The sequence below is a fragment of the Solanum stenotomum genome, chromosome 8 (genome assembly GCF_019186545.1).
Source record: "Solanum stenotomum isolate F172 chromosome 8, ASM1918654v1, whole genome shotgun sequence".
NCBI lineage: Eukaryota > Viridiplantae > Streptophyta > Magnoliopsida > Solanales > Solanaceae > Solanum > Solanum stenotomum.
Genome location: NC_064289.1, coordinates 8671667 through 8695725, shown reverse-complemented (window position 1 = coordinate 8695725; position 24059 = coordinate 8671667). Strand labels below are relative to the sequence as shown.

The window sequence follows — 24059 nt, the reverse complement described above, 5'->3', positions numbered from 1 at the left end:
GATTCCATGGCTATGTCTACTAGTATTCACTTACTTTGTTTCTTTCTAATTGTCATGTATATTAAAAAAAATTATTTTATGTTAATATAAGAATTAATTATTTTTTTTTCAACTTCACTTAGCATTAGTTATTTTAGAATTAAGAAGTACAAAAATAGATTATTTTTTTTAAATTACTCCCTCCGTTTTAATTTATGTGACACTTTTCGAATTTCGAGATTCAAACAAGTCTATTTTTTATCAAAAAATTTCATATGTCTTTTAAATATTTTGAATTGTTAATTATTGTGACTTATAGTACTTTTTATGTAGTTTACAAATATACAAATTTTATTTTTAAAAACTCGAAGCTTTCATACATAAATTCCTAGTCAAACTTAAATTGTTTGACAAATGAAAAGTATCACATAAATTGAAAGAGAGGAAGTAAAAAATTAATAATGAGTATATTAGTCAACTTAAGAATTGTGCATAACTTTTATAATACCAACTATAAAGGAACTAAGGGAGTAGTACTCAATATAATTTGTGGAGGCATTAATTAGTTTTAGTTATATAATAATGAAGCATCATCAGGGCGTAATATTTTCCCATGATTTCTTAAACAAGAGTTGTGGGGGTTGGGTGCAAGAACAAAGTTTTCTACTGGTAGCTAAAAACAACATGAATTAACTATGGTGTAATGGTGCTATAATGATATGAGACATTTTTTAGGAAAATTAATAGTTTACTACTTTTATCTATAGTTTTGATGGCTATAAATACTCAATTGATGAGCCAGTGACAATCAGTTAATCTGTAAATAACGGTTGGTGTGAAATTTAATTCGGAGAAAGCTTTCCAGAATACAAATAAAGTTTTCACATTGATACGTAGTTGAAAATAAAATGAGGCTACATATATATTTATATAGTAATACTTTCAATGGTGAGAAACCTTTTTAGGAAAATTATGGTTTATTACTTTTAAATGTTGCTTTCATGGTTATAGATACTCAATTGATGGGGAAAGGTGACACACACATCACATTTAATGTCCAACTAAGTTGATGAGGTGATGAATATGGGGTAAAACTTTTGTTCATGGGGTGCCAACAAAATTTACATAGTGGTAAAGTTGAAAAGATAATGAAGCTATATATAATAATTAGGTGTATTATATATATTCTTAATCGAGTGAAAATTTTAGGAAAAGTCACTCGAACTTAATCTAAAGACAAATGATATTACATTTGTATTAAGAGTATCTTGAATTGTTTTAGACCGAGGATCAATGTATATATAAGTTGATCGATTTCTTTTCTTTTCTTAAAGAAGCTTGCAAAATCAGTGTGAATTCATAGACTTGTTGTGTCTATTCTAGTTCTAGATAAAAATAATAATTAGTTATTCTATAATCTTGCAATAAGTTGTGGGAATTATTTATTTTATTACTAGGTACGTATAATATTTTTTTTATTCTGAAATTAGCAATTTTTGAATTGTTTTTTTATATCAAAATTATGATATTTTTCTATGTATCACTGTACCGTGGGATGATAATCTCGAAATTAAATAACAATATGACATTTTTGTCTTTTTATCAAAACTTCTCTTCCATTTTTTGTTTGAAGAAAGATTATAATGTAAACATAGAAAATGAAAAAGGATCAAAATATCCTCAATGTATTATAAATTTATTGGATTAAAGTTGTCCCTCCTTCAGTCTATTAGATAAAAATATAGCCTTAATATATTAGAAATGACTCAAAATTAATTCTTTGATCTAGTGGATTAAAATTGCGTCTAACGTTATTTTAATGCTTAAAATTACCCTTTCATTAACGGCACAATTATATGAAATTTAATCGAAAAATTTAATTACACACATGACCTTTTATTTATGGGCAAACCACATAAATCCCACTAGTTTAGGTCTTAATTATTAAGATTCTCAATAGTTTCAAATATTACTTCCTGTACCATATTTGATGCTTAGGATACATGAGTCTAATTTCATGAGATACATGCAGTATCTGCCAAATTTTAAAATTGAGATACAAAATTTATTTATTTAAATTAATTGGTTGGAACTGATTTCCTTAATTAGAGGGGTAATTGAGGATTTTCAAAATACATAGATAATTAATTTCATTTTATTATTCTTTGAAATAGTAAATTCATTAATATTATTAATATAAGATAAAAACATGTATATCTTGGTAATGCAATTTGATTAATTTCAAATTATTACTCTTAAATAATAAATTCATTAATTTGATGTATCTATATCAATATATGATGTATCCAACAAACTAAACACTTAAATACATGACTGTTCTGCAAGTACATTCATATGTATCATACAAATATCTAGCATTAATTTCATGTATTTGTTATAGGTATCTAGTATTAATTTTATGTATCTATTTATATATATATATATATATAATATTAATTTCATGTATCTTTTATATGTATCTAATACTAATTTGATGTATCAAGTATCAATTCCATATGTTATATCCAAAAACATGTATCTCGAATATATAGTAAGCATATACATCTAATTATGTGTATCTAAATATGGAATATACAAAAAGAAGAAGCATATACATCTAATTATGTGTATTTAAATTTCATACGTTATATCCAAAAACATGTATCTTGAATACATAATAAGCATATACATTTAATTATGTGTATCTAAATATGAAATGTAGTTGAATCACATGAATTTAGGAACAAATCACGACTGTAGAGTATCTGTCGTATCATTAATATCATCGTGTTGTTAAAAATCATGTATCCGAAATTTAATGGTGGATACATATACATGGTTAGACACCCCATTACTAAAAATACAATTCAGATCTTAATTAAGGTTACTACTTATTGGATACACATGTTTCAAGGGCTATATCAAAGTAATATTGGTACTACCAAATCCATGTCACGGTAACCAAAGAAAGCCTTAGAAGAACACCAGCAAACGAAAACTCTCTACAATACTCCCTTTGATCCTTTTGCGTTGTGGCATAACATAATCAAAACTAAGATTCATTTCTTCCGGAGACAAACAATCAAGACCCACTCTGAATTAAAGTTTTCTCTGTAGCAGTTACTTTGATTTGATCTAGTTATAAATGAACAATACAGAATAATATTTGGGTTCAGGAGAATTTGTCGGCCATGGTGATGATATCTTGAGAAGAAGAGAGTAGATTAGCTATTGTTGGAATGAAATTGTACGATGAAATTCCTGAATCATAAAGGAAGAGACATAATTGAGTGATAAATATGGGAATGGAGAATTAAGAGATAGTAGTTGATTTGGAGTGAAAGAGTTAATTAAGCAGATAATTAATCAATCCTAATTTTAAGATATGTGGGTATCTAATAATCTAATTGTATCTTCAAATAATATATTAATATATGGTATAAAATATTAAAAATGGTAATATATGTAATTGTTTGAAAATAAAGATAATATTAGTATATATAGTAATGATGTATACCTAATAAGATAGTTTATCCTTTATTTATTTGGTTCATATAAAATCTAGATTCGATATATCAATGACACAACCCAATACAAAACTCTTTTTAAATTAACACCACCTAACTGACTAAGCAATAAAATTATCACATTCCATTTTTTGTTGAAAGTAAGAAATGAGTCTGTCGTGCGCGAATTAAAGTTAATCAAGCTCCACTAGACACTACACACTACAAACATAAACATCTCGTGAGAAATAAATATATAATAATTATAAAGCTTGAACACATAATTTACTTAATAGTATTTCTTCCTTTATTAAGTTAGGTATATAAAAATCATCAATAATGATATCTTGTACTTAAGCCTCATTTGTTTTTAGATTAAGATGTTTGAATCTGAATGCATATCTAAATGATTATATATTATTATATTTATTAATAATAAACACAATAAATATTATAATTTAAATAAAATAGTAGCCACATATTACATTAACAAAAATATTAGAAAAACGTCATTCTTTGATAAACGTTAAGATATTTGAATTATAAATAAATATTTTAAGTTTGATAAAAATAAAATGGAACTACATGGACTACATATATAAATTATAATAATAAAAATAATACTTAAAAAAATGTAGTCATCATTTTTTGAAAAAAATAATTCAATGTTGTCCATGTAGTCTTCTCTAAAATAAATAATGAACATGACACATTCAAATGATTTTAAACAAATTTATAAAGGTGTCATCTTCCGATTTCAACAACACATTTATGAAGTTGCACACACTTTAATCAAATAAAATTTTTGCAATAAAATTTTATCAATTCTTGACAAACAACCAACAAGAACAAAAATTAAAAGTTTAATAGAATAATTTGGATAACCAACAAAGTTGGAGAATGAGAAAGACTTGTTTTTTTTTCTTAAAGAAAAAATTATGGAACAAAATTTTTTTCTGAAAATAAAAAAGTCTTATAAAAGAGTCTGAATGGGAATAAAACTCTATCACACATCTAATTCATTCAAACCTCTTCAGACCAATTAAAAAATTTTTAAGTAAAAAAATAAACACAGTTAATACCTAATAGCTAAACCATTCAGATTCAGAACTTCATTATTTAAGTGCAAATAAATAATGCCTTACACTTTTATATTTAACTTTTATCTATAATAAGCTAACATAATTTTAATTATATTTACATGATTTCTTTTAACAAAAAAGAGTACCTATTCACATGGGATACGCACAACACGTATACCGGTATACGGAACTAAATCGCAAACAAAATCGGGGCGCAGTCTGCTGATATGAACTAAATCACGGTAACTTTTTTTTTCCTTCGATTTTGATTACTTGTAGTGCTTCAAAGTTCAATTTCTCTGCATTGGATTTTGAAGTTCTCTGTATACGTAGAATCTGTGATTTTCTGGATTTCATGCAAGCTGCAATTTTGTGTTTTTGACGTTCAGTAGGTCAAGTGAAGAACTGAGTTTTTGAACAATGGAGAAGAAAACAAATTTACCGAAGAAGCCAAGCGAAAAGCGAACACAATATCCGATTGGATCCGAACAATATACAGTCTATGAGGAAATAGGGAAAGGCGTTAGCGCTTTGGTTCATCGCGCTCTTTGTATTCCTCTCAATGAAATCGTTGCAATCAAAATCCTAGATTTCGAGCGTGATAAATGTGATCTGGTACAAATTTTCAGCTTTTTTTTTTGAGTACTTATTGCCTCAATATGAAGTATTGGATGCTTGCTAGTTTTTTCGTATACTTCGATTATCAAGTTATATATATATATATATATATATTTTTTTTTTTTTTTTTATTATTATTTATTTTTTATTTATTTTTTATTTTTTATGTACGTTCAATCTCCAGGATACTTTGATCACAACATTGTCTATAACAGTTTTTGAGTTCTGAAGTTTTACTGAGCTTTGGCAACTTGTGTTTTTTCAGTACTGAAATAACTACTCATAAAGGTGTTATATCAATGGTTTGAAGGAATATAAAGTTTTCTATTGAATTGTTACAAAATTGTTTTTGCTTTTCAAAAGAAGGATTGATGAGGTATATGACTTAATCCTACCTAGTGGAAGCAGCTAAGAAAGATTTCCACCTTGAAAGAGGTCTGCCTTAGTTTGTATGGAGACCAATGGCAATTTTAGAGCATGATTAGGAGAATAAGTTGTGCTATCAAAATACACTGTTTTGGAATTATCACCTAGCATAAGAGCTCCTTGATCTTTGTTTTTTCATGTGAATCCATAATTGTGTAGTTCTTATCATCTTGGTGAAATTTGAGGATTGAATGTGATGCATTTTCTTCGTATTTGGATGAATAATCTTGTGAAATAGATTACTAGATATTATCAGTTGTCTGCATTATGGTTGCTGATAATTTGATTATATGATGAAACAAATTGGTTGAATTCATTTTTCACTTTTATATCCAGAACTCTGTGTCACGGGAAGCACAAATAATGGTCCTAGTTGATCATCCCAATGTTCTTAAATCATACTGCTCCTTTGTCTGTGATTACAATCTATGGGTTGTCATGCCTTACATGGCTCAAGGTTCCTGTCTCCACATACTGAAGTCTGCTTATCCAGATGGTGTTGGAGAGGTTGTCATTGCAACAGTTCTACGTGAAGTGCTAAAGGGTTTGGAATACCTTCATGATCATGGCTACATTCATCGGGATGTCAAAGTAAGTCCATCTGTTACATAAATCCATTACTAGTTTCTTTTCATCAGCCTTTTTTTAAAAAGAATTTGATGATATTAACTCTTCAAGCATGAGATTTCAGTGTTAGAATTCTTCTGCTGTATTACATAGGGTGTCTATTGGACTTCTCTTTGGAGTTTGGACATGGAATCAAAGAAGAATATTTAGGATATATTTTGTGTTTTACATCTCATGCGAATATAACAAAGGACAAATTCTTTACTACTAGTGGTAATTTAGCAACCGCATGGACAGTTGAACATCACTAAGCTGTTCAGGACAATTACTTTTCTGGAAAATTTGGAACTTGAGGTCACCATACTTGTATGGTTATTGTAGGCTGGAAATATTCTCATTGATTCACGTGGTGGAATAAAGTTGGGAGATTTCGGTGTATCGGCCTACATGTTTGATTCAGGTGACAGGCAGCATATGCGGAATACATTTGCAGGAACTCCTTGTTGGTATGGTTTAGTTCAGAGATTGCTTCCGTCTTCTTCTCTATTCAGCTTATGTAATGCATATAATAGTTGATAAGTGTTGAAGAACACTGGCATGTTTATACATAACACTGAGAATATTTTGCAATAGATGTGTGTACATTGTGCACATTAAGAAACTTAGACATTAAAAATACTGGTAAGTTCAGATTCAAAGTACAAGTTGTTGTTTCTCCCTAATTTTAGATTTCTTTTACAGGATGGCACCGGAGGTCATGGAGCAAGTGCATGGTTATGATTTCAAGTATCATTTCTGTGTATTTGAATATTCTGATTTTCCTGTACTTTTACATTATATATTGGAAGTATTTTGTTTTAAAAATATATATTTTGAATGGTTCCCCACAGAGCTGATATTTGGTCTTTTGGCATAACTGCTTTAGAGCTTGCTCATGGACATGCTCCTTTCTCAAAATACCCTCCAATGAAGGTACTGATAGTCACATCCTATTTATCCTTTCCTTGTGGAACCTTTCTGACCACAAATGCATTGCATGTTTTTCACTTTGCAGGTTTTGCTAATGACATTGAAAAATGAACCTCCACGCCTTGATTCTGAGAGGGACAGGAAGTTCTCGAAGGTATTTATCAAACTATCAATGTTTATCCTTCAATAATGTTGTTAATGTCTGTGCAATTCTTTTTTCCTTCTCAGTCCTTTAGGCAAATGATTGCTAGTTGCTTGGTAAAAGATCCTTCAAAAAGGCCTTCAGCCAAAAAGTTGTTGAAGCATCCTTTCTTTAAAAAAGCTAGGTCCAATGATTATGTAGCAAGAACATTGTTGGAAGGCTTGCCATCTCTTGGTGATCGCATGCAAGAATTGAAGGTCTGTTGCCATTCCACAATAAGATTCATAATTCCCTCCTTTTTGAGGACATATATGTTTCCATCTAAATGACAACTTAGCCTCAGTATTGCTATGGAAACAACAACCTTTTCTTAATTGTAGAGGAAAGAAGAAGAAATGCTAGCACAAAAGAAGATGCCAGATGGGCAGAAAGAAGAAATGTCACAGGTTGGTGCTCCATAACCATATTATTTTGCTATGCTTTATACCTAATATAACATCATTTTCCACACAGTTCCAATAGATGTACTTCTAGGAATTTAAACAATACCACACCTATGTTTTCCCAGAAAAAGCTTCTTGAGAATTTTAGGATTGCCACTTTATGAGAAAAGCCTTTTCTTAACTTGGAGGTTACTATTTGATAATTCAACCCAGACAGAGAACTATAGTTCTAAGATACAGTTTCTAGCTGAGAGTAAAATAGAAAAGAACTTAACTACGTCTGATACAAGAAATATGAAGAATTACGCTTAAAGCAAAGAAAAAAAACAAACTTAAAATCGTAATTGTTCCCTGCCGTTTTTCTTGTTTTCTGGCCTATAGTTAAGGTACATGTTTTGAAAGTCCTTGAACCTTACTCTGCTTCAACATCACGTGCAGAATGAATATAAACGTGGGATTAGCTGCTGGAGCTTTGATGTTGAAGATTTGAAGGCACAGGCTTCCTTGGTATTTAAACCTATATTTTATTGCAGTCGTACTAATAAAATTTTCATACAAATGCTTTAGCCTTTGATTTTCGATAAGAAATGCATGTGATGTGAATAGGGCATAGTGGCGCTCAGGTTTTCTCAAACACAAATTTGTCAACTCTTTTAAAATTTAATAATTCACCTTCGCAACTTGCTACAAGACGACTTCACATCTGAATTATCCTTCGCAGATTTTCCCCCCTAAAAGCAACGGATATAAATGCAAGTTTGCAACCAATATCTTTTTTCCCCTTTTTACTTTTAGATTCCAGATGAGGAAATTATCGGTGAGAATGACCACGGGGGGAGTTCAGATGCGCTCGCAGGGCTTGACAACCAAGGAAACCGGCTTCAATATCAGTTATCTTCGCTAGAACTTCCAAAGTTTCAGTATCAAGTCTCCTTTGGAAGTCAAAGTTCAGATGCTACAGGATTCGTATGTCAATGTTCCCTTTGGTTTTATATGATAGGGAGCTATTTTTGGTCTCTCCTCCTAATAATACATCTCTCAACAGGATGGTAACAATCCATCTGCTCCTCCTTCGCCTGCTGACCGCACCATGGATTATAGTAGGTAAACAATCTTATGTTGAGACCAAGCTGCTTTTGCGTCATGCTTTTTCCTAATTCAAAGGACCTACCAAATTTATATTATACGGTGGCATTATTACTTTTGCTAAGATGCTTAACTATACCTATTTCATCTTTTCAGACCTAAAAATGAGAAGGTTGATGACGATTTAACCATTGCTAGTTCATTCCATGAAGCTCAAATTTCACAAAATTCTTCTCCATGCTTAGAGGAGATGAATTTTGTGGGAAAAGGTGAACAAAAGACTCATGCAGAAACATTTGAGGGAATTCCCATAAATTCTTGTCAAAGGTATGACATTAATTATCTCAAAACTCCCTTGACTATTTCGCCGAGGTGGTCTGTCTCCAGTCCGAGGATGCTAAACATTTTCTATGTGAATTTTAAACCTTATGTTGTACCATCTATTAGCTTCAGCATTTTATATTTCTTGACTTATTAAGTATCAGCTCTTTGTTTTTCCAAAAGTGACTACTTTGACTGGGATTCTACTCTGATCTAAATACATTTGAATAGAGGATACAAGTGACTCTTGTATATCCATTCCCTGCTAGATAAGGAAATAAAATATGGTTTCCAAATTGCTTTCTCCAACATCGGGAAAGTTTGCAGTGTATAGCTGACTAGTGGATTTCGTACCACATTTCATATCCCTCTTGCAACAATGTCTTACCACCAACTCCTTGTAATGCTTGTGAGCCTCGAGTGCCTCTAAGGCTCTAACATCATCAAGCCTTGGATATTGTGAACTATGAAAAAGAAGGTTATACCAATTATTGATCTACCTCTGTAATGATTAGGTAGCAAATCAGAGGCCATTACCAAACGCTTAAAAGATCAGAAATTTTCAGTTGAAATTGTCTTCACTTGTTAGACTGAAACTTGAACTACTTTCCAGAGTGATTTTCATTGGATTAAAGCTAGTTTCTTTGCTAAATTACTGATTTTCAGGCAATTAAGTAGGTAAAAGAGTGAAATGCCTGGGACAATTTATTTACAATTTTCTTTAATCAATTTATTTTGATATGCTTTTGTGAACTGCAAAATTCTTGTTAGTATACAAATTTTGTACATTGTTTCTAATTCCCTTTACTTAAAGTCATTTTCTATTTGCTCATTTCTTTAGTTTGATAAGCAACCATTTTCTGTGGTACCACTTTTTTTCTGCAGAGTTTCTAAATTTGTCTTTTCTTTTCTGTATTTAGTGATAAAAGTTCATCCCAAAATGTATCCAGTTGCAATGTGGCTTTTCCTCAAACAGCTGATGATTTGCCAGCTGAAGTATCTAGTAAACATTCAAGAACTTCAGGCAAGTTATAATGATACAGCATGTATTATTGATCTTATAAACACACTTTCATCTGAGTACATTCTGGCGTTTATTTGTTTAATATTTGCTTGCTAAATAAAGACTTTATTTAGCCGGTAGCGGTGAAGATTGTGAGGAGAAGACTAAGTATCAAGTTGTTCAGCAGAAAGGACGATTTAAAGTTACCTCTGAGAATGTTGACTTGGAAAAGGTGAATGTAGAGCACTTAACTTTATCTTAATAATAATGCTGAATCTCCCTTGAACTGGGGAATCGTTTCATACATCTTTTTCTGCAGTTAATTCATTTCCAAAAGAGGAACAGCATGGAGGTGGTTTTTGACAGCATTCCCTCCCCCTGGACCCTCACCCTCTCTGTCTTTTGTTCTCTCTCTAAGAAATAGTTTTCTTAGCTGGTAAACAGATATGATATAAGTGATCTCATTTGGTATCTCTGCTTTAGTGGATGTTCGAAGTATTCAAGAATCTCTCTAGTTTTGTAGTGGCTAATGTTGTTCTCATCATTGATAAGGACTGTGTTGCTAGATTAAGTTTGCATATCATTTGAGCTCTGGAGTAGTGAATGTCATTCTCATCAGTGACAAGCATGTCTCTTCATGAATTTCCACTGATATTATAACATTTAATTCATTCTTCAGGGCTGTTTAATTAATTCCATTGCATCAAATTATTTAATATTTTGAAATTTGAGCTTTGGGATTGAGTTATTCATGCTGTGGTATAGTATGCAAATTGCTTTGTAATGTATGATGAATCAGAAACATATAGATAAAGGGCTACAAACTAGTTGCTAATTCTTAAAGTCTAGTAAACCACTGATCTTATCTTCACTTTCTCTTTTCCATTTTCTTTATTGTATTTATGAAAAGAAGTTATGGATTATGCAGGCGACTCCAGAAAATCTGACTGCTACTCAACCATTGCCACTTGATCCTACACCAGCAAATCATTCTTCCCAGTCCATATTTCCAGTGTTGCAAAATGCTTTACAGGCAACTATTATTGGAAGAGTAAGAATGGATCTAAAATTATGACTTGCTAAGATTTTCTGTTCTGCTTAGAAACTTTGTAAAACTGTTTTTACTCTGACAGGAGAGTATTCTTAGTGCAATGAGGCAAGTGACCGACTCCACAGGTGCGCAGCAATTAATGCCTCTTGAATTTTTGTGTATCTTATCCATATAAAGGGTCTAACTTCATCTGTTCAGCTAACCTTGCCATGGATGCAGGATGTATTCCATCAAATTCAGCTGGAGTAGAGAAATCACTGGTATGGATTTGTACTAATCTTGTTGCTACATCCTCCGCAAATTCAATCATAACCAGGAATTACTGTTTTATAATTTCTCTTGTTTCTTCATTTTTTGGGGGATCCAACATACTATATGACATCCTCTCTTCTCCGTAGTTGGAGGCAGCTCTTGACAGGGAGAAGGATTTACATCGTGAAGTTGCTGATTTACGATGGAGGTATTATGATTGTACATTAATCTTGCCTGTTAATTTTGGATATTATAAATAGTGGTCTTGAAGTGTCTGTTTACTTGATATGTAGGCTCGAGCGTTCCCAGGAAGAGCTTCAAAAATATAAAACAGAAAACAAAAGCCCAAAGTGACATACATTTGCGCGAAGTCTACATCAATGTGTAGGAGATAACTGACTTTGTAAATGAGATACCAGAGTTAACAAATTTAAATTTCATCCCACTTTTAGGGTGAAGGTATGGGCTGCTCTCCAACTGAGTTGCACTCCAGCACTAGGGTTGCCTTTTTCCGTTTTTTTTTTTTTACTTGTTTCTGCTTATTCTTGTTTTACCAGGCTGATTTGAGTACATGTTGAAGTTTTAGAGAATATCATCCTTGGTGATATTAATTCATATTTCTATTTAAAACCTTTACAAGAATTTGCCCCGTTTTTCTTGGTTGTGCCATCGGAAAGATTGTCGTGGGAGGTGGTAGTCTTTGCAATTTAAAATACTTTTTTCATTAAAATGTATTTCTACACGTAGTTTCAGCAGCTAAATTAACCCCAGTTAACACTGGATCACTCGAATGGGTTGGGATTCTTCGATTTTTTGGTGACTTGAATCTCTCTTGCTAACCATTATCAGGCTTCTCCGCTAGTTTGTGCCACGAGGTATTTTCCTTGTCCCTGGTTCAACTTTTCGGGTAAAAAACACTAGGAGCTGAGTTGAAGAAATCTAAGTGCCATGGGATGCTTAGCTTCAGAGAGTTGATCAGGCTTTATAAATTCCACAATTTCCCCATCAACCAACAGGCACACTATATCAGCTATTCTCTGTATTTGCTTGATGCTATGAGAAACTATCACAACTGTCATCATCTGATCCTTCTTCAGCTTTACTAGAACATCCTCAATATTCTGTGTTGATATTGGATCTAATGCACTAGTTGGCTCATCCAGGAGCAGAACCTTAGAAAAGATGGAACAGAAGGTCAGATAGAGTCCTCTTTCCAGTTTTAAAATGATTTATGCACAAACATATGCATAGTTATATTTGTGTTTCATTCACCTCTGGTTCATTAGCTAAGGTCCTAGCAAGTGCAACTCTCTGTGCTTGACCAACTGATAGTTCCCCACCTGACTTGTTGAAGAAAGATGAGTCTAAATCTGCTAAAGTCAGCAACTTGTAAACCTCATTATCACTTAGTTTCTTTCCCTTGAGTTTTGGGCCGTAGCGTATATTATCTGCCACTGTACCTACATATTCATCAATCAAACATCAGTAGATTCAGTTGTATCAGACAGAATATATGATATTTCAATTGGTCAAGTTCAAGTCTGTCTAGTTTTCTGATAGGCTCGCGTTTTTACTTTTATCTTTATGGACTACTACCAATATTAAGTTCAATTTAACAACCATACCTTCAAAGAGAACTGGAAGCTGGAACAGCATGCCAACTTTACGACGAAGACAGAGCACATCCAGATCACAAATATCAGTACCATCCAGAAAAACAGTGTTCTTAGGGGGTTCCCATAATCGGTTTAGTGCTCGTAAAATTGTTGATTTTCCACTACCACTGGGGCCAATAATCCCCATGATTACTCCTCTTGGTATGTCAACTCTAACACTCTTCAGTATAGAATCACCCTTATCTGATACCTTGTTCAGTCCCCTAATCTCAATCTTAGTTTCTGCTGCACCTTTAATATCATTCATTTCCACTGCTAGTAGATGCCCTCTTTCTCCTGCTCACCATCGTCACAGATTTCAAGAAAAAAAATGACTATACGAGTCTCAAGTCCAATTAGATAACTTCATCATTCATCAACAAGACATTTTTGACTTAGCAGGAAAATATTCTATGTTAAGCATTTTGATGAACATTAAAAGAATGGCTAGAGGTAGCAGGTATTCAGTAAAATTAGCCGAGGCACACCCAAACTATTCCAAGTACTATAAAGTATAAAATTAAAAGTAAAGTGAGTCTTGAAATGACCAACAAAGATTGTGGCATGGGACATAATACTATACTTCCCTTTCTTACTCAGAATTCTCGAAATTCAAATACGGGGAATAAAGTTGCCTCTAGTTGAAGCACCTTCCCCCCAAACCAAAAAAGTCTTGAAATGGATAACTAGATCTTTTTTATTATTATAACACTAAAATCATATAGATGATGAGTTTTGCTTCAACGAACCTTGTGAAATCTCCAAAGAGTGTGAGCTATGGAGCTGAGGACTAATTTTGCTCCAACTTTGTGATATCTCCATGGTATGTGAGTTATCAAACTGAGATTCAGTGTAGTCACTTAATTATCTGCATGCAAGTACTAAATGAAAGAAAGATAGTCTTTTTGGTTTTATCTCGTGTAATGAGACTTTTTAAAAGTATTATAGGACAAATATACCTTCCCTAGTTCTTCCTCAAGTTTAGTAACTGTCATGTCATAAATATTGATTTTAACACGTAATTGTTTTGTTTAGGTAGAAATGTCAATAATAGAAGAAACAAGAGCTCTCAGTGGGGATACTCAACAATCACAAAAATAGACAAAGATCATCGCATGGGATTCTAGGCTGTTTGGTTGGGAATAAGTTATCTCAAGATTAATTATCTTGTAATAACTTCTCCTATTACTATAGTATAAATGGTGGGATAAACCGATAAGTTATTCCAAATATGACAACCAAACAAGACAGTAAAATTTCATTCTAATACTATTTATTCTTATCTCTCACACCAAACGACTATAAATGTCCTTCCACTTTGGCTACTCGATCCTATTTTTGTTTACCTAATTTGATTAAGAAAAAAAGTGGTATTTTGTGCAGCTTGTGTGAATGAATGGACCAATGTGAACTGTTAATTAGGGTACTGTGGACCAGTGAAATGTAAAAATAGATTTGTAGAATTTGTTCAAAACTATATAAAAAGAAAATTAATTCTATCACCAATTGATATGGGAGACTCCGCACACCCACTGGACATCTAAAGTGAGCCTGTATAAGATGACATGGAGCCTGACCTTCCTTGATAGCATGACAAAAAAAATGAAAGATAAAATTAATTCTAACTCCAAAATTAGTACTCCCTTTGTCCTAATTTATATGAATTATTTTATTTTAGTTAGTCCCAAAAATAACATATTTCTACATTTAGTAATAATTCAAATTTTAAATGTTAATTTTACCTTTAATAAAATGGTTTACAATCTCACAAACAAGTATGACTTATTTTAGATCACAAGTTTTAAAAGTCATCATTTTTTTTAAAACTTTGTATCGAGTCAAACTAAGTCATATAAATTGAAATGAGGGAATAGTAAATTTTGTGGTAACACCTCTTTGACACGAAAGTCAAAGTGATTGGATCTAATTTTCATCTTTTACAGCGCCGCGTTATCTTTCCATCCGTAGTTCATATCTATAGGGAAAATCTGACTAATTATATAGTTTTTGCTTGAAATTTTTGAATTTGTCCATCTGATAATATAAGATTTATGACCTCATGAAGCCACATTTTGTTAATATATCACATTTTATATTGTGCATATATCAGTGTATATCACACAAGTTTTCAGGGATATATGTATGATATGAGGAGATAAACGAGTATATATATTATGGTATAGATTGATATACAAAAATGTGTATATAAAGGCTACAGGTACAGGGTGCCAATTTTATAAGTCCAAGTTGATATGTTGTGCTAATTTTTCCAAACATTAATGTGGTTACAAAGTTTTTGAAAGGAAGGAGGAATTTAAGACTTCCTAACTTTTGTGTTAATTCTTGAAAAAAATAGTTAATTTTTCTATTTAGATTTTGTTGTCTAACCAAATTGATAGGAATTTATGACTTCCTAACTTTTGTGTTAATTCTTGAAAAAAACAGTTAATTTTTCTATTTAGATTTTGTTGTCTAATCAAATTGATCGGCTAGCTAGAGAACTGAAAATCACGCTTTGAATCTTGCTCATAATTTTTTTATGAAACATGTATATGAGTAGTATGTGAATTTAAAGAGCCCAACTCTACCTTCCACCTATCCAATATTGATGGCCACCCTAATTCTCTTTCTATTAGTAGTGAGAGTGACCACCGCCTCCGGGCACCCTCCCTATTATACTATTTCTATCTCGATCGGCCTTCCAACTAAAAGTTATTTCTTTGTTCATTTTTTACTTATCAGGTTTTGATTCACGAGAGTCAATTTAAGTGATTTTGAAGTTTATCAAGTAATATGCATTGTCTTAATGTTGTACTATTGCCTTGACATGACACACTCTTCCGGTTAAACTTGTCATGCAGTACTCTTCTACATATGTCCATGGCCCGATGCAACTCATAAACATTAGGTACTTTCATCTCAAAAATTTTTGATACAGAGTTTGAAAAAAAATATATATAGATGTTAGATTTAAACTCTTATTTTATAAGTACAATATAAATCAGATTGATTTTTTTTATAACTATCAAATATATTAAATTTTGGCTCCAACTCTGTCTACTACCTCATTAATTACTCTTTTTTTTTTCCATTTCTTGTTGCATGGGCATGAGAATGTTACCCTTCAACACAATTTAGCATTTGGTATGATGATTAATTTCACAAATTTAAAGGTAAATTTAAGTTTCCCACCTTTTTATTTCTGCACATGTTTCGTTTATGTGGTAATTTAAAATAGTTAGCACATGTATACATAAATATGTCAACTGAAGCCTCATTAAAAATGAAAGGTATGTGATAAGTTTTAATAATGATGAGGTTATTTTTGAAACAATCATTTAATGAATGACATGAATAAGTAATATTAAAAAAATCATGGAAAAATTTGATTTCCCTCCAAATATAATTGGTAAATAATCACCTGGAGTTTTTTTAAAATAGTAAAATGGCATGAGTGCAATTTTGATAATCTTTTTGATGTGTTTAAAAATGAAGATACTATTATAGTCTATTTTATCTAATACATTTCTACAATGTTTTTTAAAGTTTAATATAAGAATATTAGTTCTCCAATACACTTGTTCTAACAAAATCATTTTTAAAAAGTAGCTAAACCGTTGTAATGGGATTATTTTTTAAAGCGATCTTTTAATGGCAGACATAGAAATAATATTACAATTTTTTTTCCTAAATTTAATTGTTTTCCTAAATTTGATTGGTAAATGAATCATATATTACGTTATCATTACAAATGTAATCTTGGATAATCTTTTTTTTTTTTTTATAGTAATATTGTTACAAATGCAATTTTGATAATCTAATATATTTTTAAAAATAAAGTTTAAGGTAAAATAATCAATCCTCCAATATACACTTGTTCTAACAATATCATTTTTAAAAAGTAGCTTAAACATTGTAAAGAGGTTATTTTAAAAACGATCTTTTAATGGAGGACATACAAATAATATTACAAAAAAATTAAGAAAAAAATTATTTTTTTCCTAAATTTAATTGGTAAATGAATCATATGTTACACTAAATTTTATAGTAACATCGTTACGAATGCAATTTTGATAATCTTTTTTAAAAAAATTATGATAATATCGTTACCGATGCAATTTTAATAATCTAATATATTTTGGAAAAAAATTAATTAGTCCTCCAATATAAACTTGTTCTTACAAAATAATTTTTCAAAATTAGTTTAAACACAATATTTTCCTCAACATTGTACTCATAATACTTAAAAACTAAACAAAAAATTAATTAAAATGCAAAAGTCATCCTTCAAAACATATCACACCCACTCTCAATAATTATTACAAACGCTCAGGCGTCACTAAACACCCAATAAACGGTCGCGTGTTGTAACAAGAGAGAATGAGAGCGTGGCTACTGTAAAATTTTTATCTCAATTAACGAAAACAAATAAATATATAAATTTTATTCAGTATATAATTCAGAAAAAAATAGCAGAAAAAGAAGAAAAAAAATTAATCAGACAGAAAAGAAAAAACGAAAAAAAGAGTCCGATTCAGAGAGAAGGAAGAAGGCGAGTATATATCGATCAGAGAAATAAAGAAGGGAGTTGGGTCTTCCAATTTCTGATTCAAAACGGTTAATTTTTGCAATAAACAGAGCAAAAGGGAAAATCAAAATGCGGAACAATGTTGTGGAGCAATGGAAGAAGAAGCTGTATGGGTTTCAATGAACAAATAAGAGTGGGAGAAGCATTTGTATTTTTCTGAATCTGAATTTTGAATCAGTTTCAGGGAGCTAAATAAGGTAAGCCAATTAACTTCGTTGTGTTTGAGAACTTCAATTTTTCAAGCCGGGTAAGCTGAATCTTTTTTTTTTAACCCAATTTGCTGCAGAATAAATTTGAAGTTGAAGTGGGTAACTTCAAGTTTGGTATTTAAGCAGGAGGTGGCATTTTGGGTTTGTTTTAGGTGAGTTATTGGGGATTGGAGTTTATTGAATTGGGAATAAAGCTAAGGGTTTACTTCGAATTTCAGGGGATATTTGTATTTTGATGGAAATGGAGGGTTTCGCTGTGTTAAAGTTTTGATTTTGGATATTGGGTTTGAGGTTTGTTGAACGTGGAATTTTGATTTTTTTTGTTTTAGGATTGGGATTTTCGGAGGGAGAGTTGGTTGAAAATTTGGATCTCTGATTTGGAACTCAACCCCTCCTATCCTTAAACTGTTAAAAGTTAGAGGATTTGAGATGGGTTTAGATACGGCAATGCTGGGATTGGGATTTAATGTTGTTTCTGTTATGTATTTGTGGAATTATGGCAAAACCCTAGTTTAGTGGTGAATTGGGTTCTTACCATTGGTCTTCTGTTTGTTTGAGCAGTGGGAAGGTTGAGTTTTTGGCTTGTTTTTGGTGGAATATATGTATTGACGGAGATGCAACCGCCACACCAGCATTCCCGGATTAATCTTTCTGAATTGAAAGCTCAGATAGTGAAGAAACTTGGACCTGAGGGTTCAAAGCAGTACTTTCATTACTTAAGTAGGCTATTGAGCTTGAAGATAAGCAAGGCTGAGTTCAATAAACTTTGTTTTAGGATCTTGGGGAGAGAAAACATTCCGTTGCATAATCAGTTCATTCGTTCTATTCTGAGAAATGCCTGTAGTGCAAAAGTTCCTCCACCAATTAATGAAGGTGGTATTGTGAAGCCTGGTGTAGCGGTTGGCAGTAAACAGCCCTTAGATGATGCTTATGACCAAAATGGAGTGCATGTTTCCTCAAACCAGGCTTCAGGTCAACCGGGTTTGTCCAATGGTGCCGTGTTGCCATTATCTCCTCGGAAGGCCAGGACAGGATATCGTGATCGTAAGGCTGGGGATCGTCGTAGTGTACTTGGATCAAATGGGAAGAATAGTTTTACTTTTCAACAAGCAACTACGATGGAATCAAGTGATTTCGAAATTATTAAGGAAAATGGGGATTTGAATCCACCTAATTTCAAGGGAGCGGTGCATCACCATCAAGGAACCATACAGCAAATAGATGATGAAAGGCAGGGATTCAATCATGAAACTGCCAAATTTTCTGTTATGAAAAGATCACTGCAAAATTCAGTATCTTTACAGAACAAAGCAGACAAATCTAGAGATGATGGAAGAGATCTGCATGCTAGGAGTCAACTCCAAGCTCCCCTTGGGGTTCCATTTTGCCCCGTTAGTGTAGGTGGAGCACGTAGATCAGTACCTTTAGCAGCAAGTAGTAGATGTGTTAGCTCTTCTAGTTTTGGTGCTTTGTTGGACAGTGTAACTCTGAGGGAACGAATGGAGCAGATTTCTGCAGAACAGGGCCTTGATGGGGTGGCCATGGATTGTGCCAATCTGTTGAACAATGGTTTGGATTCTTACTTAAAAGGTTTAATCAAATCTTGTCTCCAATTTGTGGGAGCAAGGTCAGGGCATGAACCTACAACCATCAACACCAAGAAGCAGCAGACTTATATGAAGCTCGTTAATGGTCTCAGACCAGGTCATCATTTACAGATGAATGGTGGTAGATTGTCAGAAGCTGTGCACGAACATGCTCCTGGTAACCTGGTATCATTGCAAGATTTTAGGGTTGCCATGGAGCTGAACCCCCGGCAACTTGGTGAAGACTGGCCACTGCTGCTGGAGAAACTAACACATGCAGTTGAGGAATAAGACATGTGCACTTTGCTGTCTTCAGGTCAAGCTTTTACCAGTCCCAACTGGATCAGAGGGCACAGTTCTTTCCAAGTTTTGTGCAGTCACTCTGCTACAGTTTTCTTTACGGCCTTTTGATCCAGTAAACAGCTGTTGAGGTCAAACTTTGTCTCTTTCAAGGTGATAAGGACAAGATCCAGGAATCTTTGTTTGACCTGCTGCAGGGCCTTAATTTTGGCCAGAGGCATCCCATTCGTTAGCAACCACTGGAAGGGACTTGAAAAAAGAATGCCCCTGTTGGTTGCACTGTTGTATCATTAGCATAATTCTCTCTAGGTATCTGCATTCTCCTGTAATTTATGGTCAATGAGCAAATTTAGAACAGTTTTGCAGGAATAAATGTCTAGCCTAGTACTTCAGCTGAAAGGTGAAACTGAATGATGCACTAGCTGAATGTGTATGTATCTTCAACATCAAAATTGATTGGAACCTCAACATTAACAATACATTTTTCCAGTAGCTTAATTGAGCTTATAGATTTTTTTTTTTGTGGAATTGAAATTCATATGCCTATGGCTGATTTTTGTGCCTATCCTCTTTACTTTCTTATTACACCAAAGAACTAGAACTTCATTGTTTGAGCCTCCGCAACAGGGTCATGCAAGCTGGAATAACTCTCAATTTACTTGACTTGCCGTTTGACTTCATTAACTTCTTTGTTCTTCTTGATTGCTAGAAGCACCAAGTATCTGATCTTTCATTTTGCTTATAAATTGTGGGATTGATGTAATGTCCCTCTTTGTATGTGAAGCATATTAGTTGTAATATATTTGCATAATCAATAGGATTGAGGACAGCTTTGTCCATGTTTGTCCTAGTCCGTGACAAGGAATAGGCTCATTGAATACTTCAATTAGATGCAAGCCTATTTTACTACTAATTGGTAACTGTGTAATAACTTAGGTACTGGCTTTAACATATTGCAGATTCTATATTTGTCCATTTCCTAAAAAAAATTGTGTTTCTGTTCAAGTTCTTGAGTTACATTGCTGTATTGTATTCTTCTTCTTTTTCACTAAAATTTAGGAAGTTTCCAGTCTGTCAGGAGTTATATTAGACTAAATTCACTTAGTACTGAGGATTTTTCATGCTATAGAATTGACCAGTGACTGGAAGTGTTGTGTGATTGACAGCGTTAGCTGTTACTTTTGTTATCGTGTCTCAGCTTATGTATTTTCTTTAATCACATCTATAAGTTTTGGCTCAATGTATTTTACTCTCAAGATGTATCATTGCTCCTTATTCAATGTGGTTCGTGTAGTCAGAGAATCTCAACAGGGAGCTGGTCTTGACAACAAGTTCAAATCATATCCTCAATTGGAGAATTTACTATATCCTACGGAAAACATAGGTATCAGTGGTAGGTTGACCGAATGAGGGTAAAAAAGAAAAACTGATAGGCAAGCAAACAAAATAACTTGTTGTGAAAATGCAATAAAAGGTTGGAAATAAAGACGATATTAGTCCCTCTTGCTGGGCTGTGAAATTGATGCTGGTTATAGAACAACTATACCTACCAGAAAGTGCAAAGGTCAGAAATAAGTTTATATTTTTACCTCTCACTGCTTTTATATATCGTTGCTTTGACTTCCTGAATTGAACTAATATGCATAACTTTTCTGGAAACCTAAATAATTACTACTTTCTTTACACACACGCTCATGCAGACACACACACAGAGGTATGCATGGATGCATTATATATAGAGTATATATACATTTGTGTGTAAGCATTTGTTTCCTTTTTCTTAGTTCATGATCTTTATGTGTAGCATCTTTCACCTGTTATCTCTTATGTTCTTTTCCAAATACAGGCGGGCCTTCCACATTGATAGACATGTTTCTAAGCTGTACACAATCCTGACACCAGTAAGTTCACTACATTGCCTGCCAATGATCAACCATGTTTGCACTTTTTTCGTCTGTGAATTTGCCAGTTAAGGATTTATTTTTTCAAGTTTTCCCGTCCTTCAATAGTTTCATGGAAGTATAATTATGGGATGTAAATACCTTTTGCTCCAATTGTCAAGGAGGAAATTAAGAATAAAAAAGAGATTTCCACTTTAGTTTGGAGAATCCTTTGTACATCATAGACTGGGTGCTCCTCCCTTTAGTTACTAGCTCTTTTTTGCTAGTTTGCCTTTAGTTTGGATGTAATCAGCACTTTCTTAGCGCTGTTTTTTTTTTTTAACATCAATAGTGCTTACTACTTCAAAAAGAAAAGAAGGAATAAAATGAGATTTCCCTTTTCAGTTTGCAGGAGTTTAATTATATAATTAGCATTTTTCTTTTTAAAAGAAATTTGCACCCCACAATTTCTATTTGTTCGAGTATGTAAATAAAATACGATTCAAGTAATAAATTCCCAAATAAAGTAAAAGCATATATGAACCATCACAAATCAGCAATTTATAACATGTGTTATTATTAAGCAAAGGAAGTGAATTTTTTTTTTTTTTTTTTGAGCAAGGTAAAGTAAAGGAAGTGAAAATATATTAATACTTGTATTAGCTTCATAGAGTGCTGCTTACAGAAATGGAAAAGTAGTTAAAGATAATGTAGGAACATGTGTAATATCATCACTAGGAGATGAGAAAGGTGAAGGATTGGGTGTCTGGAATTTAAAAGTACATAAGAGCTTGTTATTCAAATGACTTTGGAGATTCTACATGGATGGTAATAATATCTGGAAGAAGCTGATGCTATATATATAGTAAAGAGGTTAGGCGGAGTTCTCCTCCGCTTCAATCAAATGCTAAAAGTGAATTTTGGAAGGATATTTGTAGGCTCTGGGAAGAGTATATGAAATATGCTAAATTGAAGGTTGAGAATGAGTGCAAAATAAATTTCTGGACAGATGTTTGGGCGGGAGATGAAAGCCTGAAGAATAGATTCCCTTGTAATTGTTCCATTAATAAGAATGGTACTATTGCTGAATTTCATTCAGATTCAGGTTGGCAGATCAATTTAGAAGGAATTTGAATGACTGGGAACTGGAGGACTTTTGTCAGATACTTCAACAACTGAACTCAGTCCAGCTTGATTGGAGTCAGGTGGATTCTTTGATGTGGACAGTCAATAAAGGTAAAAAAAATTCAGTTAATAGATGCTATACTACACTGTTGAAGCAGTCAGGTAATTGGGATAATACTCGGCTTTGGAAAATGATTTGGACAAGAAAAGCTCCAGTGAAGGTGGTTTGTTTGGGATGGACTGCAACCCGTGGAGCATATTTAACTCAAAACTATCTGCAGAAGAGGGTTTTTCTTTGTGCAACAGATGCTACTTATGTGAAGATGACCTGGAATCAATAGATCATCTATTTCTTCACTGCAGTTTCTCTAGACAATGTTGGAACCTATTTCTAAACTTTCATGGCATCTTATGGGTAATGCTCAGAGATGTAAGAAGTTTATTAGAAAGCTGGAAATTCCAAAGGGTTCCCAGAAGACTGAAGCAAATTTGGAAGACCATTCCAATTTGCATCTTTTGGACCTTATGGCTGTGGAGTCGAGAATAAATGCTTGCATTATCGATTTTCTGGTGTAATAGCAATCTGTTAGTTAATATGGACCAATACATGGATTTTCTGTGATTGTAGGAGGAAAAGAATAATAACTTGTCTGCTTGGTCTTTGTATGAATCCTGTTTCCATTTGTACCAGCTTGGTACTTTTTCAATAAAATCTTACCTTATAAAAAAAAGTATTGTCACTAAGGTAATTAGAATAACAAGTAGGCTTTTACACCTAAACATCAGATTAACACATTGTAAACTAAACTGTTTCCATTGACCTGTTAAGATATATTATCACATATTATTATTATTTTATTTTTTTTGATAACCGAGAAATCCGTCTATGACCCGCCCTTTGGACCAATCACAGCCTTCTAAACTCGGTGGATAATGGGCCCGCCCCTCTACCCTTCTCCACTTAAATACCGGGCTTCGCTTTGCATGGTGTGGGGCTTGAACCTGTGACCTAAGCCACAAATCCTCCACCTTTTGCCACTTGAGCTAGGCCTTGGGGGCAATATTATCACATATTATTTGTGTGTGTGTTTGTGTATTTCAGGAAATATGATCCACAACTTTTTGATCTAGTGAATATTGAAATAAAGTTTTTAAGTTATCAGAAGTAACTTGTATCATTTCTTAAGAGATGTGCTAGTTGGATTTCTAAGATCCTCTTTTGACATGCTACAGGCAGTGAAACAGGACGCCAGTTAGGTTATTAAGGATCA

At 32.9% G+C, this 24059-nt stretch overlaps 3 protein-coding genes across 4 annotated transcripts; 2 read left to right on the top strand and 1 right to left on the bottom strand.

Annotated features, from left to right (window-relative positions):
- Positions 1-4831: 4831 nt before the first annotated feature.
- LOC125872336 (uncharacterized) lies at positions 4832-12013 on the top strand. The gene is made up of 19 exons (XM_049553057.1): positions 4832-5182; positions 5948-6202; positions 6560-6684; positions 6920-6964; positions 7069-7150; positions 7233-7301; positions 7376-7546; positions 7670-7735; positions 8171-8239; positions 8528-8698; positions 8778-8836; positions 8975-9145; positions 10060-10163; positions 10277-10374; positions 11071-11193; positions 11276-11318; positions 11392-11453; positions 11592-11653; positions 11739-12013. Exons 1-19 carry the CDS (start codon positions 4988-4990, stop codon positions 11797-11799), a joined length of 2031 nt encoding a protein of 676 aa, XP_049409014.1. The 5' UTR covers positions 4832-4987; the 3' UTR covers positions 11800-12013.
- A 131-nt stretch (positions 12014-12144) lies between these two features.
- Positions 12145-14011, bottom strand: LOC125872323 (ABC transporter I family member 17-like). Its single transcript, XM_049553044.1, has 4 exons — positions 13850-14011; positions 13071-13397; positions 12718-12905; positions 12145-12617 (listed from the first exon to the last, which is right to left on the bottom strand). Exons 1-4 carry the CDS (start codon positions 13920-13922, stop codon positions 12363-12365), a joined length of 843 nt encoding a protein of 280 aa, XP_049409001.1. The 5' UTR covers positions 13923-14011; the 3' UTR covers positions 12145-12362.
- Positions 14012-17592: 3581 nt separating this feature from the next.
- Positions 17593-20290, top strand: LOC125872315 (uncharacterized). 2 transcript variants are annotated; one of them, XM_049553034.1, is made up of 2 exons: positions 17593-17885; positions 18459-20290. In XM_049553034.1, exon 2 carries the CDS (start codon positions 18512-18514, stop codon positions 19772-19774), a length of 1263 nt encoding a protein of 420 aa, XP_049408991.1. In that variant the 5' UTR covers positions 17593-17885; positions 18459-18511; the 3' UTR covers positions 19775-20290. The 2 variants fall into 2 exon arrangements, with proteins under 2 accessions (XP_049408991.1, XP_049408990.1); XM_049553033.1 differs by having other exon boundaries at positions 17975-20290.
- The last annotated feature ends 3769 nt before the right edge of the window (positions 20291-24059 follow it).